The following is a 23283-nucleotide window of genomic DNA, read 5'->3' as shown; positions in this document are numbered from 1 at the left end:
TGTCGGTGTGTGCGTGAGACCCGTGTGTGTATATGTGTGTGTGTGTGCGAGACCCATGTGTGCATGTGTGTGCGTGAGACCCATGTCTGTATGTGTGTGTGTGTGTGCATGAGACCCGTGTGTGTGTGTGTATGTGTGTGTGTGTGTGAGACCCATGTGTGTGTGTGTGTGTGTGTGTGTGCGTGAGACCAATGTGTGTATGTGTGTGTGTGTCTGCGTGAGACCCATGTGTGTATATGTGTGTGTGTGTGCGTGAGACCCATGTGTGTATATGTGTGTGTGTGTGTGTCTGTGAGACCCATGTGTGTATATGTTGTGTGTGTCTGTGTGAGACCCATGTGTGTATATGTGTGTGTGTGTGTCTGTGTGAGACCCATGTGTGTATATGTGTGTGTGTGTCTGCGTGAGACCCAGTGGTAGTGTGTGTGTGTGCGAGACCCATGTGTGTAGTGTGTGTGTGTGCATGAGACCCACGTGTGTATATGTGTGTGTGTGTGCTGAGACCCATGTGTGCTATGTGTGTGGTGTGCGTGAGACCCATGTGTGTAGTGTGTGTGGTTGTGACCATGTGTGTATGTTGTGTGTTGTAGACCCATGTGTGTCTATGTGTGTGTGTGTCTGCGTGAGACCCATGTGTGTCTATGTGTGTGTGTGTGCGTGAGACCCATGTGTGTCTATGTGTGTGTGTGTCTGCATGAGACCCATGTGTATATGTGTGTGTGTGTGCGTGAGACCCATGTGTGTCTATGTGTGTGTGTCTGCGTGAGGCCCATGTGTGTATATGTGTGTGTGTGTGTGCGTGAGACCCATGTGTGTATATGTGTGTGTGTGTCTGCGTGAGACCCATGTGTGTATATGTGTGTGTGTGTGCGTGAGACCCATGTGTGTATGTGTGTGTGTGTGTGTGTGTGTGTGCGTGAGACCCATGTGTGTATGTGTGTGTGTGCGTGTGTGTGTGAGACCCATGTGTGTATGTGTGTGTGTGTGTGCGCGTGAGACCCATGTGTGTATGTGTGTGTGTGTGTGTGTGTGCGTGAGACCCATGTGTGTATGTGTGTGTGTGTGTGTGTGCGTGAGACCCATGTGTGTATGTGTGTGTGTGTGTGCGTGAGACCCATGTGTGTATGTGTGTGTGTGTGTGTCTGTGTGAGACCCATGTGTGTATATGTGTGTGTGTGTGCATGAGACCCACGTGTGTATATGTGTGTCTGTGTGTGTGTGCGTGAGACCCATGTGTGTATATGTGTGTGTGTGTGCGTGAGACCCATGTGTGTATATGTGTGTGTGTGTGCGTGAGACCCACGTGTGTATATGTGTGTGTGTACATGAGACCCATGTGTGTATGTGTGTGTGTGTGTGCGTGAGACCCATGTGTGTATGTGTGTGTGTGTGTGCGTGAGACCCACGTGTGTATGTGTGTGTGTGTGTGTCTGTGTGAGACCCATGTGTGTATATGTGTGTGTGTGTGCATGAGACCCACGTGTGTATATGTGTGTCTGTGTGCATGAGACCCACGTGTGTATATGTGTGTCTGTGTGTGTGTGCGTGAGACCCATGTGTGTATATGTGTGTGTGTGTGCGTGAGACCCATGTGTGTATATGTGTGTGTGTCTGCGTGACGCCCATGTGTGTATATGTGTGTGTGTGTGTGCGTGAGACCCATGTGTGTATATGTGTGTGTGTGTGTGCGTGAGACCCATGTGTGTATATGTGTGTGTGTGTCTGCGTGAGACCCACGTGTGTATATGTGTGTGTGTGTGCGAGACCCATGTGTGTATGTGTGTGTGTGTCTGCGTGAGACCCATGTGTGTATGTGTGTGTGTGTGTGCGTGAGACCCATGTGTGTATGTGTGTGTGTGTGTGCGTGAGACCCATGTGTGTATGTGTGTGTGTGTGTGTGTGCGTGAGACCCATGTGTGTATGTGTGTGTGTGTGTGTGCGTGAGACCCATGTGTGTATGTGTGTGTGTGTGTGTGCGTGAGACCCATGTGTGTATGTGTGTGTGTGTGTGTGCGTGAGACCCATGTGTGTATGTGTGTGTGTGTGTGTCTGTGTGAGACCCATGTGTGTATATGTGTGTGTGTGTGCATGAGACCCACGTGTGTATATGTGTGTGTGTGTGTGCATGAGACCCATGTGTGTATGTGTGTGTGTGTGTGTGAGACCCATGTGTGTATGTGTGTGTGTGTGTGTGCGTGAGACCCATGTGTGTATATGTGTGTGTGTGCATGAGACCCACGTGTGTATATGTGTGTGTGTGCGTGAGACCCATGTGTGTATGTGTGTGTGTGCGTGAGACCCATATGTGTATGTGTGTGTGTGTCTGCGTGAGACCCATGTGTGTATGTGTGTGTGTGTGTGTGTGTGTGTGACCCATGTGTGTATATGTGTGTGTGTGCATGAGACCCACGTGTGTATATGTGTGTGTGTGTGTGCGTGAGACCCATGTGTGTATATGTGTGTGTGTGTGTGTCTGCGTGAGACCCATGGGGGGTGTCGCCCAGCAGGTGCTGAACACGGCACCTCATGCCCAGTCTTGTGATGGAGCCGCGGTCCCCCGCTCCGCAGCCGGCCTGTAACCTGGGCCGTCTCCCCACCCCCACCTCAGCCCCGGCCTTGCCGCCCTCCCGACCGCCCCCAGGGCACCCTTGGGAATGAGGGTGGGAGCAGGTGTGTCCCCCCGGATCCCTGGGGCGGGGCTGGCAGAGACTGCGGCGTGAGGCGGTTGGGCCCTGGAACCACAGCAGAGCAGTTGGCAGAGACCTCCCCCGGGGAGAGGCCCCCCCAGTACCGGCCCTGGGGGAGGGGGCGGTGCTGGGGGCAGGGACAGAAGGCCCTGGCAGAGGACGCGGCCCCTGGGACGGGGCGCACCGGGACGGCCCCTGCCAGCAAGGGGAAGCGGGGGCACTTTCGAACCCCTCCAAGGAGGAGCCCACACCAGCGTGTCTGCGCAAGGTGCCCTGGGCCCTGAGGGCACATGAGGTCCACCAGGCCAGGCCAGGGGGCCCATGAGGCCCCCAGGGGTCAGCGCAGTGTCCCCAGGCAGCCCTGGCCTCTCATCCTGCTGGGCCTGGCAGTGGGCGCCCACGGCCTGCTGCCCCCGACGGCAGCACCTCGGAACACAGCCCCCCATGTGGAAGCCCCGGCAGGAAAGAGCCCGTGGAGTCTGTGGGACAGGTAAGGGCCGGGGGAGTCCTGGGGGGCCTGGGGGTCCCTGTCCCCAACACTGGGAGTGAGGACAGAGCCGTCGTGAGGGCAGATGGCAGAGGGGGGGGACTTGGCCGGAGGGGGAGCCTGGCAGATGGAGGCTTCGTCTGCAGGGTCGGCATTTTGTCTGGGGTGGACTTGCTTGCATTAATTGCTTGTATTGCATTAAAACATCATTTTTCTGGATGGCTGAGTTTCTTGGCCTCCCGCACCTTTTGCACCCAACACTAGCGTCTCCCCCTGCCCGCGTGGGTCCTCTGCGTGGAACAGCATGGGGAGGCGGGGGCAGGAGGTCTCGGGGGTCACTGCCCCTGTCTTGGGGTCGCCGGGGCTCCCCTAGGCTGGTGAACCACCTTCTTGCTCTTCCCCTCGCCGGGCAGGCGCTGGTCCCTGGAGCACCAGGGCGCAGGCTCTGCTGGCTGATGGGGGGACCTTCTCCGGTGTCTCCGGCCCCCTAGCCAAGGGCCACCTCCTGAGACTGGCCCCCAGGAGGCCGAGCCCACCAGGGTGCAGGCGCCTCCATGGGAAAGGCCCAGGCAAGGGTCTGGGGGTCCACAGTCTGCCCCCCTGGCCATGTGGCTCCAGGCCCCTCCTCTCTACATGTGGTGGGGGTCCCTGGACAGAGTACTGACCGCCAGGGACGGTCTGGGCCCATCAGTGACATCGCCGCACGATCGTCGTGGGCACTGACCATTTAGGGGCACAACCCCTTGCTCAGCAGCCCCACAAGGCAGGTCCCACTGTCACCCCCAATTTACGGATGAGGACGGGGGCCCAGAGAGGTGAGGACACACAGCTGGCGCTGACTCCCAGTGCCCGAGCCTCCAGCGGCGCCGTGCGCACCCCTCTCCCCAATGCTGGCTGGGCTGACGAGTCCACTCCTCTGGGCCTCAGTTTACCCCCTGCAAAGTGAGGGGTGCGAGCTGGACAAGAGCCTCGCAGCCTGACGCCTGCCCCGGAGAGGCGGGGGTGGCCGCGGGGAAGGACCAGGGGCAGGATGCTCAGGGTCTTGCATCAGCAGTGCAGCCACGGGGCAGCGTCAGCATCTGAGAGGGTCCGAGATGGTCAGATGGGGGCCGGCATTGTAGCGTCCGGCGGGGACGGCGGAGCGAGGGCAGGACCCAGGCAACAGGAGGAGGGCAGGAGGGGGGACAGACCTCCGTCACGCCAGGCCTCGCGGTGGGGCCGGCAGCCCAGGGCACAGGCACTGGGCCGGGCAACAGCCGTCACGCAGCGCGATGCCCGCAGGACCCAGGGGCCCGCGGGGGTGGAGTTCAGGTGGGGGGTCAGGGGGCCCCCGGGGGTCCTCAGGGCTGGAGTCGGTGGGTCTGAGAAGAGGCTGGAGGGGTGGCCAGGCCCAGACCGAGGACCCGTCATCCCTGGAGGACAGACTGCATCTGGGCTGTCCTGGGGGCCATTTGTCAGGAAACGGGACCAGAGTGGGGTGGTGGGGGGGGCGGGAAATCAGAGCTGGGGAGACCTCGGGGCGGAGGGCAGAGCGGACAGAGGGCTGGAGAGAGGCAGGAGGTCAGGGAAGAACAGGAGGAGGAGCCGGACGCCCCTCGGCTTTCTGCTGGACAGTGAAGAGACTGCTGGAGGGTCCTGCATTTTAAGCGATCGGTCCAAGAGAAGGGGTGGCCTGAGAAGGGCTGGCCCGCAGGCAGTTGGTCTCCCCCAGGGGTGTCCATTCAGCCGTTGGACCAGTCAGGGTCACCAAGAGGGAGGGTCTGAACCGAGGGGTCACGTCCCGGCGTGGGGCGGCCCTGTGGCCAGTTTGGGGGCAGTAGGTGGGGGGGCCACTGCCTGAGCTGATCTCACGGGTCCAGGCCACGGACCAGGCTAAGGGAGCGGGGGCCCGAGGTGGGCAGCGAGGGGCACAGGCCTGAGGCGGTTTCCAGAGCCGGGTGGAGGCGGCTGCAGACCACGGGGGTCTTGTCCACCCTGTCCGTCACCCTGGGGCCCAGGGGAGGAGCTGAGGGATTCGAGGGCAGGACTCTTGGAGCCGCGTGAGGCCAGATTAGAGGTCAGAGAAGAGGCAGTGGAAAGGCGCCCGGGAGGAGGGGCCGGGCCGCGGGGACCCATGGAATCGGCAAGTGGATTCACAGTGACATCGTCAGAGGGCTGACGGGCAGGAACAGATCCCATCAGGCACTGTCAGTGGGAGCCTGAGATTCTGGAACAAATGACACCACATACCAAGAGTCATAACAACTTACATTCTGTTTAATCAAGCAATTCCACCTCTAGACATGTCTCTTGGGACTTCCCCAAGACTCCGAACTTCCACTGCAGGGGGCCCAGGTGCCATCCCTGGTCGGTAATCTAAGATCACACATGCCATGTGGTACGGCCAAAAAATTAAGAGAAATTTATCTTGATGGTATGTCAGAACTTTGGCTAAATACTGTATGTTCTTGGGGAAGTAGAGACAACCTAGATGTCCAATGAGAAGGGAAGGTGAGATGTGAAAGTGAAAGTCGCTCAGTCCTGTCCGACTCTTTGCCACCCCATGAACCGCAGCACACCAGGCCTCCCTGTCCATCACCAACTCCTGGAGTTCACCCAAACCCATGTCCATCGAGTCGGTGATGCCATCCAACCATCTCATCCTCTGTCGTCCCCTTCTCCTCCTGCCCTCAATCTTTCCCAGCATCAGGGTCTTTTCCAATGAGTCAGCTCTTTGCATCAGGTGGCCAAAGTATTGGAGTTTCAGCTTCAGAATCAGTCCTTCCAATGAACACGTGCTAACAAAACCATAGAGTTGTGTAGCCTCCACTTCCAATCAAGATACAGAACATTTCTACCGCCCTCCCCAAATTTCCCCAGGCTCTTGTGTAGTCAAGTCCTCTTTCTATTCCAACCATTAAAAACCACTGAGTTCTTTCTTTGATTTGCCGTGCGGAGCGGCATGTGGTATCTTTAGTTCAGGGATTGAACCAATGGTCCCTGCAGTGGAAGCTTGGAGTCTTAGCCATTGGACAGCCAGGGAAGCCTAATCTCTTTCTGACCCTATAGTTTTGCCTTTTCCAGATATCAATGTCATCACGTTGTATGTAATCTCTTTTTCAATCAAACATTTTATTTGGGGATATTTGTAGATTCATACGCAGCTGTAAGATGTAATACAGGGGGTCCCATGTACCCTTCACCCCATTTCCCCCAACAGTGATGTCTTGTAAAATAATAAATCACGGCCAGGGTACGACCGGAATGCCGTCAAGTACAGAATATTCCCAGAGCCCTTCCTGGCCACGCCCACTTCCTTCCCTCTCAAGCTGGGACAGATGAGCTGGCAGCTACTAACTTGGTCTTCTTTTCTAATTTGGTCCCCTCAAGATAGTTCTATAAATGGAATTGTACGGTTTGTAACCTTTAGGGGACCAATTTTCTTTTGAAAAATTTTTTTATTGGAGTATAGTCGAGTTGCTCGTTTCTGCTTACAGCAAAGTGAATCAGTTATACATAGACATATATCTACACTTTCTTAGATTCTTTCCCCACATGAGCCATTTCGTGACATGTTCGGTCACGTCTGGCTCTTTGCGACCCCGCGAACGGTAGCCCTCCAGGCTCCTCTGTTCGTGCGATTTTCCAGGCAAGAATACTGGAGCGGGTTGCCATGCCCTCTCCAGGGCATCTTCCCGACCCAGGGATGGAACCCGTGTTTTGTAAGCCATTATAGAGCATTGAATAGCGCTCTCTGTGCGATACAGTGGGTCCTTATTAGTTGTCTGTTCTGTATACTGCAGTGCGTATATGCCAGTCCCGATTTTCCAATGGATCCCTCCCCTCTCCCACCCTTGGTAGCCATAACCGTAGGAGGAGGCGGCGGCGGATGAGGTGGTTGGACAGCATTGCCCAGGGGTCCCTGGCTGTTGGAGGGCTGGCTCCCACACCCACTCCCACAGGACCCAGCCCCGTGTCCATCACGCCCCGCAGGCTCCCGCTCCGGCCCGGCCCCCGGGGGACAGGCCCCAGGTGCTGGCCTGGTGTCTGGGCTGAGGCTCCCACGCCGTGGTTCCTCTTTGGCGGCGGGACCAAGGTCATTGTCCCAGGTAAGTGGCTCTCGCCCTTTCCCCAGCCTGTCCCACCCTCAGCTCTCTTGGGAAAGTCACTTCTGTCTCCCGAGGTCAGGGACTCCACCAGGGACGCTGCCATGATGACCGTCCGTCTCTCTACCACCTGCAGGTCAGCCCAAGTCCGCACCCTCGGTCACTCTGTTCCCGCCCTCCAAGGACGAGCTCAGCACCAACAAGGCCACCCTGGTGTGTCTCATCAGCGACTTCTACCCGGGCAACGTGACCGTGGCCTGGAAGGCAGACGGCACCCCCGTCACCCGGGGCGTGGTGACCAGCCAGGCCTCCAAACAGGGCAACAGCAAGTATGCGGCCAGCAGCTACCTGACCCTGACGGGCAGCGACTGGAAATCTAAAGGCAGTTACAGCTGCGAGGTCACGCACGAGGGGAGCACCGTGGCGAAGACAGTGAAGCCCTCAGGGTGCTCCTAGGGCCCCGGGCCCCTCTCGCCCTCACCCCCTCCCCAGCCCTCCATGGACCCCTGGGCCCCCGCCCTCCTGGAGTCCCGGGGCCTCCCCTTCCACCATGGTCCCCGGCGTCCTTTCCTCCTGCACCCAATCTGCTTGCAACAGAACGTCCTCATTGTCATTCAGAAATCCTGCTTGCTGCTTATTTTTTCCTTGTCTCGTGTTTAATCGGCAACCTCTCCAGCATTCTGGACATTCAGGAATCCCAGGCACCAAGGAGAAAACACCCCAAGGGGAGAGGCTCACAGTGTCGGGTGGGGTGGCAGGAGTCGCCCAGAGACTGGTCTGGACCCACCTCCACCCGCCTCTCCTCCTCCAGCACAGGGCCGTGCCCAGCCCAGCTGCCCGTGGCTGGTGCCATCCAGATGAGCGGGGTGGGGTGGGGTGGGGTGGAGTGGGGGGGCCCGTGGGGGGGGCGGGGGGGCGTGCGGGGCGGCTCCCTGCGCCCTGCCACCTGAAGGGCCAACCTGGCACAGGGCTTGCCTGGCCCAGCGGCAGCATCTTGAGGATAGAGTTCAAAGGCCAAGCCCCCAGGACGGGTCCCTGTGCCTTCGCCAGACCCGCTTTCTGCTGCCTCTGGCCCCCCCATGCCAGCTCCCTCCAGGCCAGCTGCTTCCACCCCCGTGGCCACACCTTCATGCTCCCCGCACTCCGATCCTGCTGGCCCCTCCGCTGGGCTGACCGACCTGGTCCCCACCCGCCCAACAGACCTGTCGCCTCCCAGTGCCCCGAGGTCCGCCCTCCCGCCGTGACCCTCCTGGGGGGCCCTGAACCCCAGAGATCTGGACTGACTGAGTGCGTGGGGCTGAGGAGCAGCTCCCTGCCATGCCCCCCACTCCTCACCCTGGGTCCCCAGGGCTGCCAGAGGCGGGTTCTCACACCTCCGGTCAGGATCGGGGACGAGGCCCGGGCCCCACCAGCTGTCGGCTGTTCACCTGCTCAGCACAGCTGGGAACAGGTCCTTGGCAACCGGGAGTCCAGGGGAACTGGCTGCACCGTCCCCAAGTCCCAGGGGCCCCGCTGGGTGCTGGTGGGCCTCATGGAGCCCTCGATGACGGCGGCCAACTTCGTGCAGCGCCAGCCCCTGCTCCGCCCAGCCAAGGGCTGACTGGCCCAGGCTCGGCTGCAGGCGTCACCTCTCTGCCGTGAGGATGGGGCTGGCCAGTGCCACCCGGGGGTCCTGTCTCCCTCCTGGGTCCCCAGGCCACCTCGGGAGAAGGATGCTCCCCTCATGGTCGAGGACACTGAGGTCCCCAGAGCCGAGGCAGACCCCTGGGGCCCGCTCCGAACCACATACCCGTGGTGGGCACCCAGGGCCGCTCCCAGGGCCACCTCCATCCCCAGGAGCCAGGAGCTGAGCCCACAGCCCCACAACCCCTGGACGTCAGCAGCCCCCTGAGGCTCCGTGGTGTGGGGGTCCCAGGTTCCTCTATCTGTGCTGACTTGGTGCAGGGTCGGGGGGCAGGTTGGAGGGGGTCATGGACCCTCTGAGTCCATATAGCAAAGCAGGGTGGGTTCTGTGTGCCCATTTCACAGAGGAGAGAACAGGTTCAGACAGTAGGAGGGGGGTTGGGGCCGGCCCCGGGTCACAGGGGGAGCTGCTGGCTGATCGGCTGCATCCCCTCACCTCACCCCACCCCCCCACTCTTTCCATGGCCCCTCAGCCGTGACGAGTCATTCACTCACTCACTCACTCACTCACTCACTCACTCACTCAGCAAAGCCTCAGTGGGCCCCACTGTGGGCTGGTGCTGGGGGCAAGGAATCAGGACCACCTGTTCTGGAACTGCCCGTGCACTGGGGGGATGGCCAAGGAGCCCACCACTGATGCCACTGCGTCCCCCAGCCCCTAGGTCAGTTCCCTGCCCACCCAGGGAGAATCACCCCACACATTTGGGGCCTCGAGGTGGGCGGGGGCCAGGACAGCCCTGATTCAGGGTCCCCTCCCTGCAGCTGGGGCTGGGGTAATGGAACCTCACTCACTCCCTGGAGGGCCGGGAGGGCCTGTCAGGTGGAAAGTGAACGTTTGTGGCCTCTGGGGTTGACAGTTGCTGCTGCCATTGGCGACCAGCTGCTTGGGGCCCAGCGGCCTCGGGCCAGCACCCCCGGGCTCCCCAGAGGCCCTGCACCCTCACCCCCACGCAGCTGGCTACCCCTGGGAATCTCCAGGCTAAAGCTAAGTCTAACTTTGCCCTAAACAGAACTCCGGGAGACAGCAGGGAGCTGAGAGGGGAAGAGAAACCGCGCCCGTGGTTGGCAGGGCATGGGACGGGGGACAGACGGCCGGGTGCAGCCCGCACGGCAGGACGGGCTAGGTTCAGGGCTGACATGGGATGTTTGTGTAGCTCGCAGGTGGGAGTAGCGGAGACCCCTGCCTCCCCCAGCCCCCGCCCAGCCCTGGTCTGGGCTTGGCCTGCCCCACCACGTCCTCCCCATTCTGGGTCCTGGGATCCTGGGATCCTGGAAGGCCCGACCACAGGGATTCTCATCTCCCCTTTCAAGGACCCTCACTGACAAAGGAAAAGCTGCTGCTCCTGTAAAGGAGACCCAGCTACACACGAGAAGATGCTCAAGTCACTGTTGTTCAGTCGTTCAGTCGTGTCCACTCTCTGCGACCCCATGGACGGCAGCACGCCAGGCCTCCCTGTCCATCACCAAAATCCTGGAGCTTACTCAAACTCATGTCCAATGAGTCGGTGATGCCATCCAACAATCTCATCCTCTGTTGTCCCCTTCTCCTCCCGCCTTCAATCTCTCCAGCATCAGGGTCTTTTCCGATGTGTCTGCTCTTTGCAACAGGTGGCAAAGTACTGGAGCTTCAGCTTCAGTGTCAGTCCTTACAATGAATATTCAGGGTTGACGTCCTTTAGGATGGACTTGTTTGATCTCCCTGCTGTCCAAGGGGCTCTCAACATCATTAGCAGTTATTGAAAATGACAATTACCACCACAATGAGATGCCACATCACACACACAATAGGATGACTGTAATGTTTAAAAAATGTAAAATCACCAGTGTTGGCAAGAATGTGAAGAAATCAGAACTTTTGTATATTGAGGGTGGGAATAAGAAACGGTGCAACTGCTGTGGAAAACAACTCGGCAGTTTCTCCAAAGGCTACGTATAGAATCACCATATAGACCATCAATTCTACGGCTAGTCTTGTACCCCAAAGAATTGAAAACAGGTATTCAAATTAAAACTTATTCATTCATGCTCACAGTAGCACTATTCACCGTTGCCAAAAGGTGAAAAGAACTCAAAAGCCCATCCCTGATGAATGGATAAACAAATGTTGATATACATGGAGAGGAATTTCATTTGCCCATTAAAAGGAATGTAGGGCTGATGCAGTATGGATGAGTCTCAAAAACACACTGCGTGCATGAAGCTAGACACAAAAGTCACCCATTATATGATTCCGTTTACATGAAAGAGCCAGAATTCAGGGAAATCCAGAGAGACAGACAGCAACGTTAGCTGTTGCCAGGGTCTGGAGCGAGTGGGGATGGGGAGCTAGCATGTAATGTGTTCGGGGTCTCCCTCTGGGGCGATGACAGTACTTTGAAACCAGGTGCAGACGGTGGCTGCAACAACATGATGCATGTCCCAAATCCACTGAATCCACTTCAAAATGGATAATTTCATGTGATGTGAATTTTCCCTCAATTAAAAAAAAAATACCAAAAACCTCTACTGACTCTCTCCCCCAGGGGATCTTCAGTTCGCTGGTTCATGAACTTGTGCTGACAAAACCCACACCAAACAGATGGAAACGGAGTGTGTCAAGGCAGATGTGAGCTGGTTCAGCCAAAGGACCTGCGAAAGGAAGGATCGGGCCCGGGGGCGGGACCATCCTGTCCTGGCAGATGTTTGGGTGGCGCTGGGGCCCCAACTCCACTTTCCTTCCTTGTATTGAGCACAGGGGCCAGTGACGGTGTGAGGATGGCCTCGGGTCCGCTCAGCAGCAGCGCTGACCGATGGTCTAGAACACGTGTGGCCACGATCTCAGCACCAAGGCCCCACCTTTGGCAGGATAGCTGGGGGTGAGGGCGGCCCCTGAGATGCTGAAACTGCGGATCATGATCAGTCAAATCCATTCCGCCTGCCCGCACTAATCGAGGGTGTTGTTTTTTTTTTTAAATTTTAATTTTAATTTTTTTTCCATTTATTTTTATTAGTTGGAGGCTAATTACTTTACATCATTACAGTAGTTTTTGTCATACATTGAAATGAATTAGCCATGGATTTACATGTATTCCCCATCCTGATCCCCCCTCCCACCTCCCTCTCCACCCGATCCCTCTGGGTCTTCCCAGTGCACCAGGCCTGAGCACTTGTCTCATGCATCCCACCTGGGCTGGTGATCTGTTTCACCCTAGATAATATACATGTTTCAATGCTGTTCTCTCAAAACATCCCACCTCGAGGGTGTTTTAAGACTTGGACGTCCTCCAGTCACGAAGCCAGAACCATAAAATACCCTCCCGGTTGTTCTCTAGAAAGCCGGACTCGGCGGCGTCTAGCTGGAGCTGAGCTGTTAGGACCGGATGGACCGCTGACCCTCCCACTGGGCGTGGCCGCGAGTCCGCTCCCTGGAAGCTCCGCCCCCAGCTCGCGCTGTGAGCGCAGAGGCGGGGCTCGGGTCCAGCGCGCCGACCGCGGTCCGCGCGCCTTGTCCGTCCCTTTCCCCGGGCTCCCCGCGCCCCACACCGCCTCCTGCTTGGTCTTCATGCCCTGAGCACCCAGCCCGGTGCCCGCGGGGAGGCAGATTCCAGAGCGCCCTCTGGTCTCCTTGCCTGGTTGCCTTGTGGATGAACCCGCGCTTTGCCGCGAACCTTAGCATCTCGGTGTTTGGGTCTGCTTCTTGAAGGGGAAACAAATCAAAACTGGTTCAGTAGCAACAGTAAAACCGTTACACGTAGCACTCACCCCTCCATCCCCCACGGATTACTGACCACACAAGTTTTTCTTTGAATCCCTTCAACAAAGAATCTTGGAGAAAGCTTCTGTCGGGCCCAGGCCTCCGTTTTCCAGATCTCTGTAGGGGGAGTGGGGGAAAGATTATAATTCAAACAAAAGTCCCGGGTCCAGGTAGAACCCAATCACCATTCACTAAAGGAGAAATCCGCGCCTCCACAACGGATGAGGCTGATTGTCTGAGGTGGCCTCTATTGAAGGTTTCCCGAGGAAACTGCCTTCCGGGGTACACAGCCCAGTATTTTGCCTCTGGCCCCTCGAGACTCTGGGGCTCACCTCCCCTCTCCACTCCCGTCCTCGGCTCTGACGGGCTAGGGCCCCGCACCTGCAGACAGCCAGCGGCCCAGGGAACAGCAGGAGGTAGGTGGGGACCCCAGGCCAGCCCACCCACACGGGGTCAGACCAGAGGGGAGGGACCAGCTGTGAGGTCACAGGCAGCTGCTCTGGGACGGCCTTGGGGGGCGGGGAACACAGAAGGAGGCTGAAGTTCCTCCCTCCAGCCCACGCCGTGCAGGGCGGGGTCTCCAGGATTAGTGAGCTTCACCCCCAGGACAGTGCAGCTGGAGGGGCCCGTCCAGGGCCGTGTAAGGGAATCGTGTGTTTCCCAGGGACCCAGAAGCTGGGACGGGTTGGGACCACTTGCACACGCCCTTGAAAACCCTGCAGGCACGTCAGCAAGGGGGGAGGCCAGCTTTCCTCCCCCCCACCTCTCCCAGAGGCCACATCTGTGACACAGAGGCTGGACACTCGGCTCTGTGTCCCCTGAACACTCCCCGCTTCCGAGTGGCAGGAGGGGAGGAGACCTGGTCCTCTTCCCACACCTCTCACCACTGCTTAGAGGGCAGACGTGCTGGCTTCAGGAGTGGCCCCAATGTTACGTTTTTGAAAAATGACTATCCTTCAGTTTAGGGCTTTTCATAGAAGAAAGCTCATGGGAGGTGAGCTGACAGTGGAGGTGAGGCCTGACGTGGTCAAGTCCAACCTTCCAGGACAAACTGCCCCCAAGGAGGTCGCATTTGACTTTTTCTAGACCCTTCATGTGTAAGTTAAGGGTGATGGTCACAGAGCAGATAGTTGAGCTCAACGTGGCAGCGGTCCCAGCCCAGCAGGGCCGGTCACAGCTCTGGAGTGGACACAGGACGATGGGCCCCGGAACCGCTGGGTCACAGGCTCGGCAGGGGGCTGGGGAGCTGGGACACCTCCGATTAGATGAACTGCAGTGACTGTCCTCTGCTGTTCAGGGGGTGGGAACCCCCACAGGAGGGGGTCAGAGCTTTAGGCCCTTAAGGTCTGATGGGAAAGCAGTTGTCCCCAGAGCAGCCCCTCTCCCCGGTCACGTCACTGCTGACCCACAAGCCTGGGAGGCGGACGGTGCTGAGAGGCCCCACTACATCCTTCAGGGTCGCGCCTACATCTGCGGAGACGGCTGCACAAGTCCACGACCAGGAGGGCAACGCTGGACACTGACCTGGGAGGGACACGGGGCCAGAGGCTCGAGGAGCCCATGTCTGACAACCCACAACTGACCCGGCCCAGGGGGGCGCGATGCCTGTGGGCGCGATGCAGGCTAATAGCTCGGCCCCTGAGCCGACACGCCCCAAACGTGCCTCCTGGGAAAGGACCATCATCCTCACCTGGTCACTAATAAATACCGCCAGCTGCGCAAAGCACTCATCTCACACGCTAGCAAAGTAGCGCTCAGAATTCTCCAAACCAGACTTCAACTGTACATGAACTGTGGACTTCCAGATGTCCAAGCTGGATTTAGAAAAGGCAGAGGAACCAGAGGTCAAACTGCCAACATCCGCTGGATCATCAAAAAAGCAAGAGAGGAAAAAAAAAAAAAAAGCAAGAGAGTTCCAAAAAAACATCTACTTCTGCTTTATTGACTATGCCAAAGCCTTTGACTGTGTGGATCACAGCTGTGGAAAATTCTTAAAGAGATGGGAATACCAGACCACCTGACCAGCCTCCTGAGTATCTGTATGCAGGTCAAGAAGCAACAGTTAGAACTGGACATGGAACAACAGACTGGTTCCAAATAGGAAAACGAGTACAACAAGGATGTATATTGTCATCCTGCTTATTTAACTTATATGCAGAGTACCTCATGAGAAATGCCAGGCTGGATGAAGCACAAGCTGGAATCAAGATTGCTGGGAGAAATATCAATAACCTCAGATATGCAGATGACACCACCCTTATGGCAGAAAGGGAAGAACTAAAGAGCCTCTTGATGAAAGTGAAAGAGGAGAGTGAAAAAGTTGGCTTAAAGCTCAGCATTCAGAAAACCAAGATCATGGCATCTGGTCCCATCACTTCATGGCAAACAGATGGGGAAACAGTGGGAAAAGTGGCTGACTTTACTTTTTTGGGCTCCAAAATCACTGCAAATGGTGACTGCAGCCATGAAATTAAAAGACACTTGCTCCTTGAAAGAAAAGCTATGACCAAACTAGACAGCATATTAAAAAGCAGAGATACTACTTTGCCAACAAAAGTCTGTCTAGTCAAATCTATGGTTTTTCCAGTAATCATGTATGGATGTGAGAGTTGGACTGTAAAGAAAGCTGAGCACCGAAGAATCGATGCTTTTGAACTGTGATGTTGGAGAAGACTCTTGAGAGTCCCTTGGACTGTAAGGAAATCCAACCAGTCCATCCTAAAGTAAATCAGTCCTGAATATTCATAGGAAGGACTGATGCTGAAGCTGAAGCTCCAATACTTTGGCCACCTGGTGGGAAGAACTGACTCGTTGGAAAAGACCCTGATACTGGGAAGGATTGAAGGTGGGAGGAGAAGGGGGCGACAGAGGATGAGATGGTTGGATGGCATCACTGAGTCAATGGACATGAATTTGAGAAAACTCTGGGAGTTGGTGATAGACAGGGAGGCCTGGCTTGCAAAGAGTAGGACACAACTGAGCGACTGAACTGAACTGAACGCGAAATACCTTTCAACGCTAGAGGGCGCGGGAGACCGTGGAATTCCTTCCAGGCTTCGGGGGCGCCGCAGAAAACCGGCCTGCAGGGGTGGGGGGCGCGGTGTGAGTGCGGGGCGCGGGCCGGCCCTTCCCGGTTCCCCTTGTGCGTTGATGGGCACACACAGGTCCAGCCCCAAGAGGACTGTCTGATGACTTCTCGATGTTACGGGTGCTCTTCACCGCAAAGGGTTAAAAAAATTACAATTCAGAGTGACCAGGGCTTTAATCTGTAAACTGTGTGACCTGCAAAAATGAAGTCATATAAGTAAATTTTAGTTTTTTTAAAGGTGTATTATTGAGTATGTCCCGTGCAATGTTTGGGACATACTTATACTAAAAACTCATTCACTGGGCATCCTGTGTTTTATCCGCAGCCCTATTCATGAGCCATGAAAAAGGGAGACCTGCGGAGACTGCGTCCTTTTTCTTTGCCCCTTATTGCGGGTGTATTTGCATTTATTAACCACATTTTCTTCTTCTCGGGTTTGTTTTATATAGAGTTGTTGGAGGCTAGCACACTTACTCCATCCAACTGTGAGTGGACTTGAAGAATTAACACAGTTAATCGACTGTGATTACAATGACCCTTGGAAACAGGCGTCCTTCATTTTGGACGGAGGGGGCCTATCTCGGGGTCAAGGATGGGACACCCAAACGGACACCGAGGTTTCTGTGCAGGGGGTGCCATGCCGGGCTCTGCCAGCAGATGGTGATGGAGGAACTGGCAAGGCCACCGCGGCCAGAAAGCGCTTTTCCCGCTTTCCTTCCTTGTATTGAGCACAAGGGCCAGTGACGGTGTGAGGATGGCCTCGGGTCCGCTCAGCAGCAGGGCTGACCGACGGTCTAGTACACGTGCGGCCACGATCTCAGCACCAAGGCCCCACCTTTGGCAGGATAGCTCGGGGTGAGGGCGGCCCCTGAGATGCTGAAACTGCGGATCATGATTAGTCAAATCCATTCCGCCTGCCCGCACTAATCGAGGGTGTTTTAAGACTTGGACGTCCTCCAGTCACGAAGCCAGAACCATAAAATACCCGCCCGGTTGTTCTCTAGAAAGCCGGACTCGGCGGCGACTAGTTGGAGCTGAGCTGTTAGGACCGGATGGACCGCTGACCCTCCCACTGGGCGTGGCCGCGAGTCCGCTCCCTGGAAGCTCCGCCCCCAGCTCGCGCTGTGAGCGCAGAGGCGGGGCTCGGGTCCAGCGCGCCGACCGCGGTCCGCGCGCCTTGTCCGTCCCCTTCCCCGGGCTCCCCGCGCCCCACACCGCCTCCTGCTTGGTCTTCATGATCTGAGCACCCAGCCCGGTGCCCGCGGGGAGGCAGATTCCAGAGCGCCCTCTGGTCTCCTTGCCTGGTTGCCTTGTGGATGAACCCGCGCTTTGCTGCGAACCTCTGATGTTTCAGTGTTTGGGCTTGCTGCCCATGGGGAAAAAGATAAACCTAGGTTCCGTAACAAATGTAAAACCATTATAACACAGCACTCCATACTCCCAACCCCCCCACGGATTGCTGACCACCAAAGTTTGTCTTTGACTTTCTGCAATAGGGAATCTTCTATAAGCCTCAGGCCTCCGTTTTCCAGATTCTGGACGGGCGGTGGGGGAAAGGTTATTAATCCACATATAAATTCCCGGCTGCCGTTTCTGCCTTCCTGCGGCCGCTGCGTCCTCAGGCCCCGTGTGCGCACCCCGGAGCCGCTCCTGCCCAGCGGACGCCCCCACGCCCCCGCGGTGGTGGCCCTTCCAGGGTCCAGGTCTGGCCCCGCCCCGTGGCCAGTGGCTTTGCCTCTGGAAAGGGCGCAGCCTCAGCCTGCGTGAGTGGCTTTCCTCACCGTCCAGCCTTCCTCTCCCTGGCACGGCTGCGTAGAGCACGGTAGGCCTCTCAGCGCCCTCTGTTACCCTTTCAGGCATTATCTACCCTCCATCGTGAACGTTTGGGTCTCACATTATTAGTGTGGTTTGTTTTCTGACTCGCCCTGATTGACACGACCCAGCATCAAAAGGTGGTCTAGAAACAGGGGTCATCTCCAGATTGTTGCCGCCACGGATCTAAAAACCAGAACTGAATAAATTAAAAAAAAACAAAACCAGAACTGGGACTTCCTTGGTGGTCCAGTGGCTAAGACTCCAGCTTCCGCTACGGGGGGGGGGGGGGGGGGGGGGGATTCGAAATAAAATTTAAAACTATGTATAAATTTGCCAAAGCCAAGCAGAGGACATCTTCCAGAGGGAAGTGGGAGATGGGAATGGGAGGTGGCATGAGGTTATGAATGTTCTTCAGCCCAAAGAGCTCAGAAAGTTAAACTTCAAGGTAACAAGAGTGTTAGTCTATCAACTAATGTGTGACCATAAAAAAAAAAAAAATTAAATTAAAAAAGAAGATAGATTTGACTCACTAGGAACGCCTAACCTCAAGTCTCCCTGTTCCTTCCTTTCCAATAGTCCTTTAAGCATTCAGTTAGGGGTCCACTTTTGGAATCTCAAAAGCCCATTTGGAAAACGCACAGTTCCCATTCTGAAACAGCATGAAGTGAACCACAGACTCAGTCCCCAGCTAAAGTGGTAAAAATTATTTTTTAATTTATTATGGTGTTTAAATATATTTATTTGTATATTTAGAGTTACATGTTTATTATATACAAATAAACGTTTATAATACTATATAAATACATTTATTTCACTTTCATGCATTGGAGAAGGAAATGACAATCCACTCCAGTGTTCTTGTGTAGAGAATCCCAGGGACGGGGGAGCCTGGTTGGCTGCCATCTATGGGGTCACACAGAGTTGGACAAGACTGAAGTAGCTTAGCAGCAGCAGAAGGATGTTATTTCTATGTAAATATATACCATATATAATACCAAACATATACCATATAAATATAATATACAAGTATATTTGTATTTATTATTTATATATTTAAATTTATACATATACATTTTAAGAAATAATATATTATTTATACATAAATATATACCATCTTTATATACATGTAAAGTCTCTATATATTTAATGTCTCTGGAAATGAGCCTAAAGGCATACAAAAAATGAAATATTTATTCAAGAAAATCTACTAAAGCTTGGCAAAGGCAGTGAAAGCCTGTAACATTACACCCGTGACCTATTTCCTCCTTCCCCCCACCAGTCCCACTTGATGGCACCTCCACTCCACGTGGGTGCAGGCAAGGTCACACTCAGGGCACCCTCCCCACCCCGCTCCAGACCAAAGTGACATCTTCCTGAGAGGAGCGGTCTTCAGTGGTTTTCATCCCACCCTGCCACCCCTCGCCACCTGCTGCCGAGGCTACATTCCAGGTGAGTGAGGTTTGTGACATGGAGGTTCTGCACGCCGAAAACACCAGGACATCCATCAGCCTAGCCCGACTCGCCTGTAAAGTGTGCATTCCATGCTGGAAGAAGTCAATCAAGCAGATCAAAGGCACCCCGGTGACGGCCACATCCTAGAACAGGATTGTCATCCCGAGAGACGACACCACGGCTCCTGTCCCAGCCCCAGAGCGGTGGGTGGCTCAGAGGTTTTGTCCAGGGAGAGAGGAAGGACAAAACAACTGTTCTAAGCCCTTCCATAAACGAGCCGACTTTATTTGCAGCAGAGTGTGAGGAAGTTCAAAACAACTGAGCTTGAGGTCAAGAGCGATTAAGAGGAGACTGTAGTGTCTGTAGGTATAGGTTGAATCACAGGCTGCTAATCTACCGGAGAAAAAGGGACAACTAAAAGGTCAGAACGAATTTCCAACACTGACCTCAGAAACGATCCTTGCAAGGGAGCCCAGATTTAACTGGATCAGTCTGGGAAGTAAGCCATGCCCCAGGGTTTTGTCGAGATGCTAGAGCAATCAGTTGCAATTAATGAAGCTTATTTCCAGCTCATATGTCCAACAAGGGACTTGTGTCAAGAGCATTACCATTAGCTAGAAATGGTAGCAATGTATTATTTACATCTCTTTAAAGGATAAGAAGCTGTTAAGAGAAATAGTACCAGTTATAAATAAAAATGCATAACAATATATGACAAAAACATTGCAAAGCCTGGGGGGAGAGATGGAAGTATACTATCACGAAGTTCTTATTCTGTAGCCGGCGTGGGATAGTATCACTTGAATGTTCGCTTGGTTAGGTTGAAGATGTATATATACTATAAGCCCTAAAGCAACCACTGAAAACACAATGAAGAGTTAATAAACTAACTTTGCCAGCAAATAAACTGGCAAAGGAAATGAAAACACACACATGTGTGAGTGTATGCACACACACATACACATGCATACACATGCATCGATTAATGAAAAAAAGAAAAAGACCGAAAACATGGGACAAATAGAAACCAACATGATGGTATATTGAAACACCACCACATCGGTACTCACGTCAAATGCAAGTGGTCTAAACGTGCTAATTAAAAGTCTAGTTTTTCTGATTAAATAAAAAGCAAGACCCAGTTTATACTTGCTGCAAGAAATCTACTTTAAATAAAACAGTACAAATAGGTTGAAAATACAGTGATAGAAAAAGATATACCATGCAACTCTAAACAAAAGAAAGCTCAGGGAGGTTACATTAACATAACTGACTTCAGAGCAAAGAATATTGCCAGGTACAAGAGGGGTCATTTCATAACAATAAGGAATCAATTCATCTAAAGGACACCCTGTTTATGTGTCAGTATGGTAGACCTGGACTTCCCTGGTGGTGCAGTGGTAGAGAATCTGCCTGCAATACAGGAGACCCGGGTTTGATTCCTGGGCGGGGAAGATCCCCTGGAGAAGGGAATGGCTACCCGCTCCAGTATTCTGGCCTGGAGAAGTCCATGGACAGAGGAGCCTGGCGGGCTATAGTCCTTGGGGTCGCCAAGAATCAGACACAACTGAGTAACTGACACATTCACTTTTTACTCTTCATGGTAGACATATTTGTTGGGTGTGTGAAAAATAAAGATAATACAGTGAACACTAATATAAAATTTCAACAACTACATAGTGGATTTGATTTTTTTAAATGTTTGCTCTGTGGTAAAATATATATATATATATATATATATATACATATACATATACATACATACATATATACATACATACATACATACATATACATACATACATACATACATACATATATATATACATACATATATATATAAAGTTAGTTGCCTGGAATAAAAAACAAATGTCCAAAACACATTGTGATGATTTTTAACAGAATTTGAGTTTGTAACTTTGGCCAGATTTAAAATAGCTTGGAATCTTGCACTAACAAAAACAATTTAGATGGAAAGATGACAAAAGGAATTGTTTCAGTTGTGGAAATTTGTTAGGAAATTATGAGGAAAATACTATTCAAAAGATATTTTACAAAAAGTGAGAGATTTTTCAATTAAAGCCTCAAAACAATTGCCCATGGAATACAAGGTCTTTCCAATAATACCAAAAATGGATTCGAAATTTTAAAATTTGCAAGTATTTCTCTTTAGTTTTAGTTGAGTCATGTGACATGAGACCTTGCCCAGTTAATATTTTGAATACCTTTTGTCTCAAAGGACATCCAGACCTGTGAAGAAATGTTGCCAATCGATGACCTAAAAGATTGAACTTTGGGAATTCCCTGGTGGTCCAGTGGTTAGGTCTCCCTGCTTCCACTGCCAGGAGACCTGGGTTTGATCCTTGTTTGGCGAACTGAGATCCTACAAGCTGCAGAGCAAAAAAAAAAAGATTGAATTTGTGGCTTGGATCTTTTAAACCTCTGACATTGTCAAAGAAGAATTTCAGCTAAATCTGAAGGGAAAATAGTTGCTGTATTGTTTGTTTGTTTTTATCATGACAGACACTGTTCTACCAGTGTTCAGGTTAAAACTCCAGATTTAACGGGATTATAAAATGCAAAAGATAACCTGCTTTATTAAAAGTTGTGATATATATTTAAAAATTTTGTGCTTAGTTTTTATAGCAGACTTTATGAAAAGCATCATAGATAGGTACAGTTGTTTAAATCACTCAGTGTATATGTGCAACTGATACACATCATCACTGTTTTATAGAACTGTTGAGAGAAATAGAAGGCTATGAATTTGTTGATGTGCTTTTGCCAATGCTCATTGGCTGAATCTTGGAAATTTTATAAAGAATTACTGTGATGTCAATTTCAATTCAAGATTTTCTAGAAATGAAAGGAATGTTTGTTGAATATTCAATAAGCAAAGGTCCAAAAATGGCAGTCTGTGTTTATACATACTTATACTCACTAATACATACTGTATATGAATGAGATAAATTTGAATAGTCGAAAACAGGAAAAGCTTATTTGTAGGCTAGCCTTGCTGTGTCTCTGAGTCATGTCCGACTCTTTGCAACCCCTTGAACTGTAGCTCACCAGGCTGTCTGTCCATGGGGTTCTCCAGGTAAGAATACTGGAGGGGGTTGCCATGCTCTCCTCTCGGGAGTCTTCCCAAATCCAGGGATGAAACCCTGGGTCTCCTGAATTGCAGGTGGATTCTTTACCATCTGAGCCACCAGGGAAGCCCATAAGCTAGCTGGTATATGAATTTGTACTTGGGAAGCTTCATAATACAATCAATAATAATTATTTTACACATTGTTCTGACTCAAGTCAATATGTTAAAGATTTTAATTTTAACTGGCTGTGTTAAGTAATTGGTAACAAAAAATCCAAGAAAAACTTGAATGAAGAATGCTTTTTGATATTGATCAATTTAGAGATACTTTTCAAATTATATCATGCCTCTGAATTCAATGTTAATGATATTCAATCAACAAGAGTTAGTGAATTACTTAATTTGGAAAGACATAATTTTGAAACTGATGGGCTTTTGCATCAAAGTCAAATCAATTCATCTAAAAAGATGAACTCTTTTTGTCATCAACAAGGGAAAATGAAATTTTGGTACTATGTTCAGCTACTGGAAAAGTTTCAAGTATATTTAGAACAACTTAATAAGTGAACCTATTTTTTTCAACTGTGAATTTTGTTAAATCTAAAGACAGATCAAGTATTTCTGATGAAAAGGTAGCATGCAAATTGAGGTGTGCTGTAAGTGTGAAACATACACCAGACTTCAAAGACTTAATGTGGAAATATATACTTATAAAATAGTCCAACAATTTTTACATTGACTGTATATTGAAATGTTAATATTTTGGCTTATTGGACATATTGGCTTAACTAAAATAACTTTATTATTTAGATTATTTTCACCTGCTTACTTTTTAAATGTAGCTACTGGAAAATTTTAATTTTTACAGCAAAGGAAACAGAATATCCAAAATGTATAAGGAACTCATACAATCAATAGCAAGAAAAGAACAACAACAATCCAATTAAAATCTGGGCTAAGCTCCTAAGTCACAGTGAGATATCACCTCTCGCCTGTTCGGATGGCTTCTAACAAAAAAGTCAAAATTATAACAAGTATCAGCAAGTACTGGAAAAGGGGGAATACCAGTACACTGCTGATTGGAATATAAACTGGTACAGCCACTATGTAAAACAGCATGGAGTTTCCTCAAAATATTAGAAATGGAACTGTCCTATGATCT

At 52.3% G+C, this 23283-nt stretch overlaps 1 long non-coding RNA gene and 1 gene segment (V, D, J or C); one reads left to right on the top strand and one right to left on the bottom strand.

The window, feature by feature from the left end:
• The first annotated feature begins 2772 nt into the window (after window positions 1-2772).
• On the top strand, window positions 2773-7880 carry LOC110147725 (immunoglobulin lambda constant 2-like). The segment is given in 3 exon segments: window positions 2773-3177; window positions 7147-7262; window positions 7396-7880. Coding segments are annotated over 3 exon segments (636 nt in total).
• A 4548-nt stretch (window positions 7881-12428) lies between these two features.
• Window positions 12429-13139, bottom strand: LOC139037721 (uncharacterized). 2 transcript variants are annotated; one of them, XR_011490561.1, is made up of 3 exons: window positions 13008-13139; window positions 12710-12792; window positions 12429-12617 (listed from the first exon to the last, which is right to left on the bottom strand). It is a non-coding gene; the product is annotated as an uncharacterized lncRNA (long non-coding RNA). The 2 variants fall into 2 exon arrangements; XR_011490562.1 differs by having other exon boundaries at window positions 13057-13127.
• Window positions 13140-23283: the final 10144 nt, after the last annotated feature.

Source organism: Odocoileus virginianus, chromosome 12, assembly GCF_023699985.2.
Source record: "Odocoileus virginianus isolate 20LAN1187 ecotype Illinois chromosome 12, Ovbor_1.2, whole genome shotgun sequence".
NCBI classification, from domain to species: domain Eukaryota; kingdom Metazoa; phylum Chordata; class Mammalia; order Artiodactyla; family Cervidae; genus Odocoileus; species Odocoileus virginianus.
Note: the sequence above shows the minus strand (reverse complement) of the source record. Positions and strands in the feature narration are given on the sequence as shown.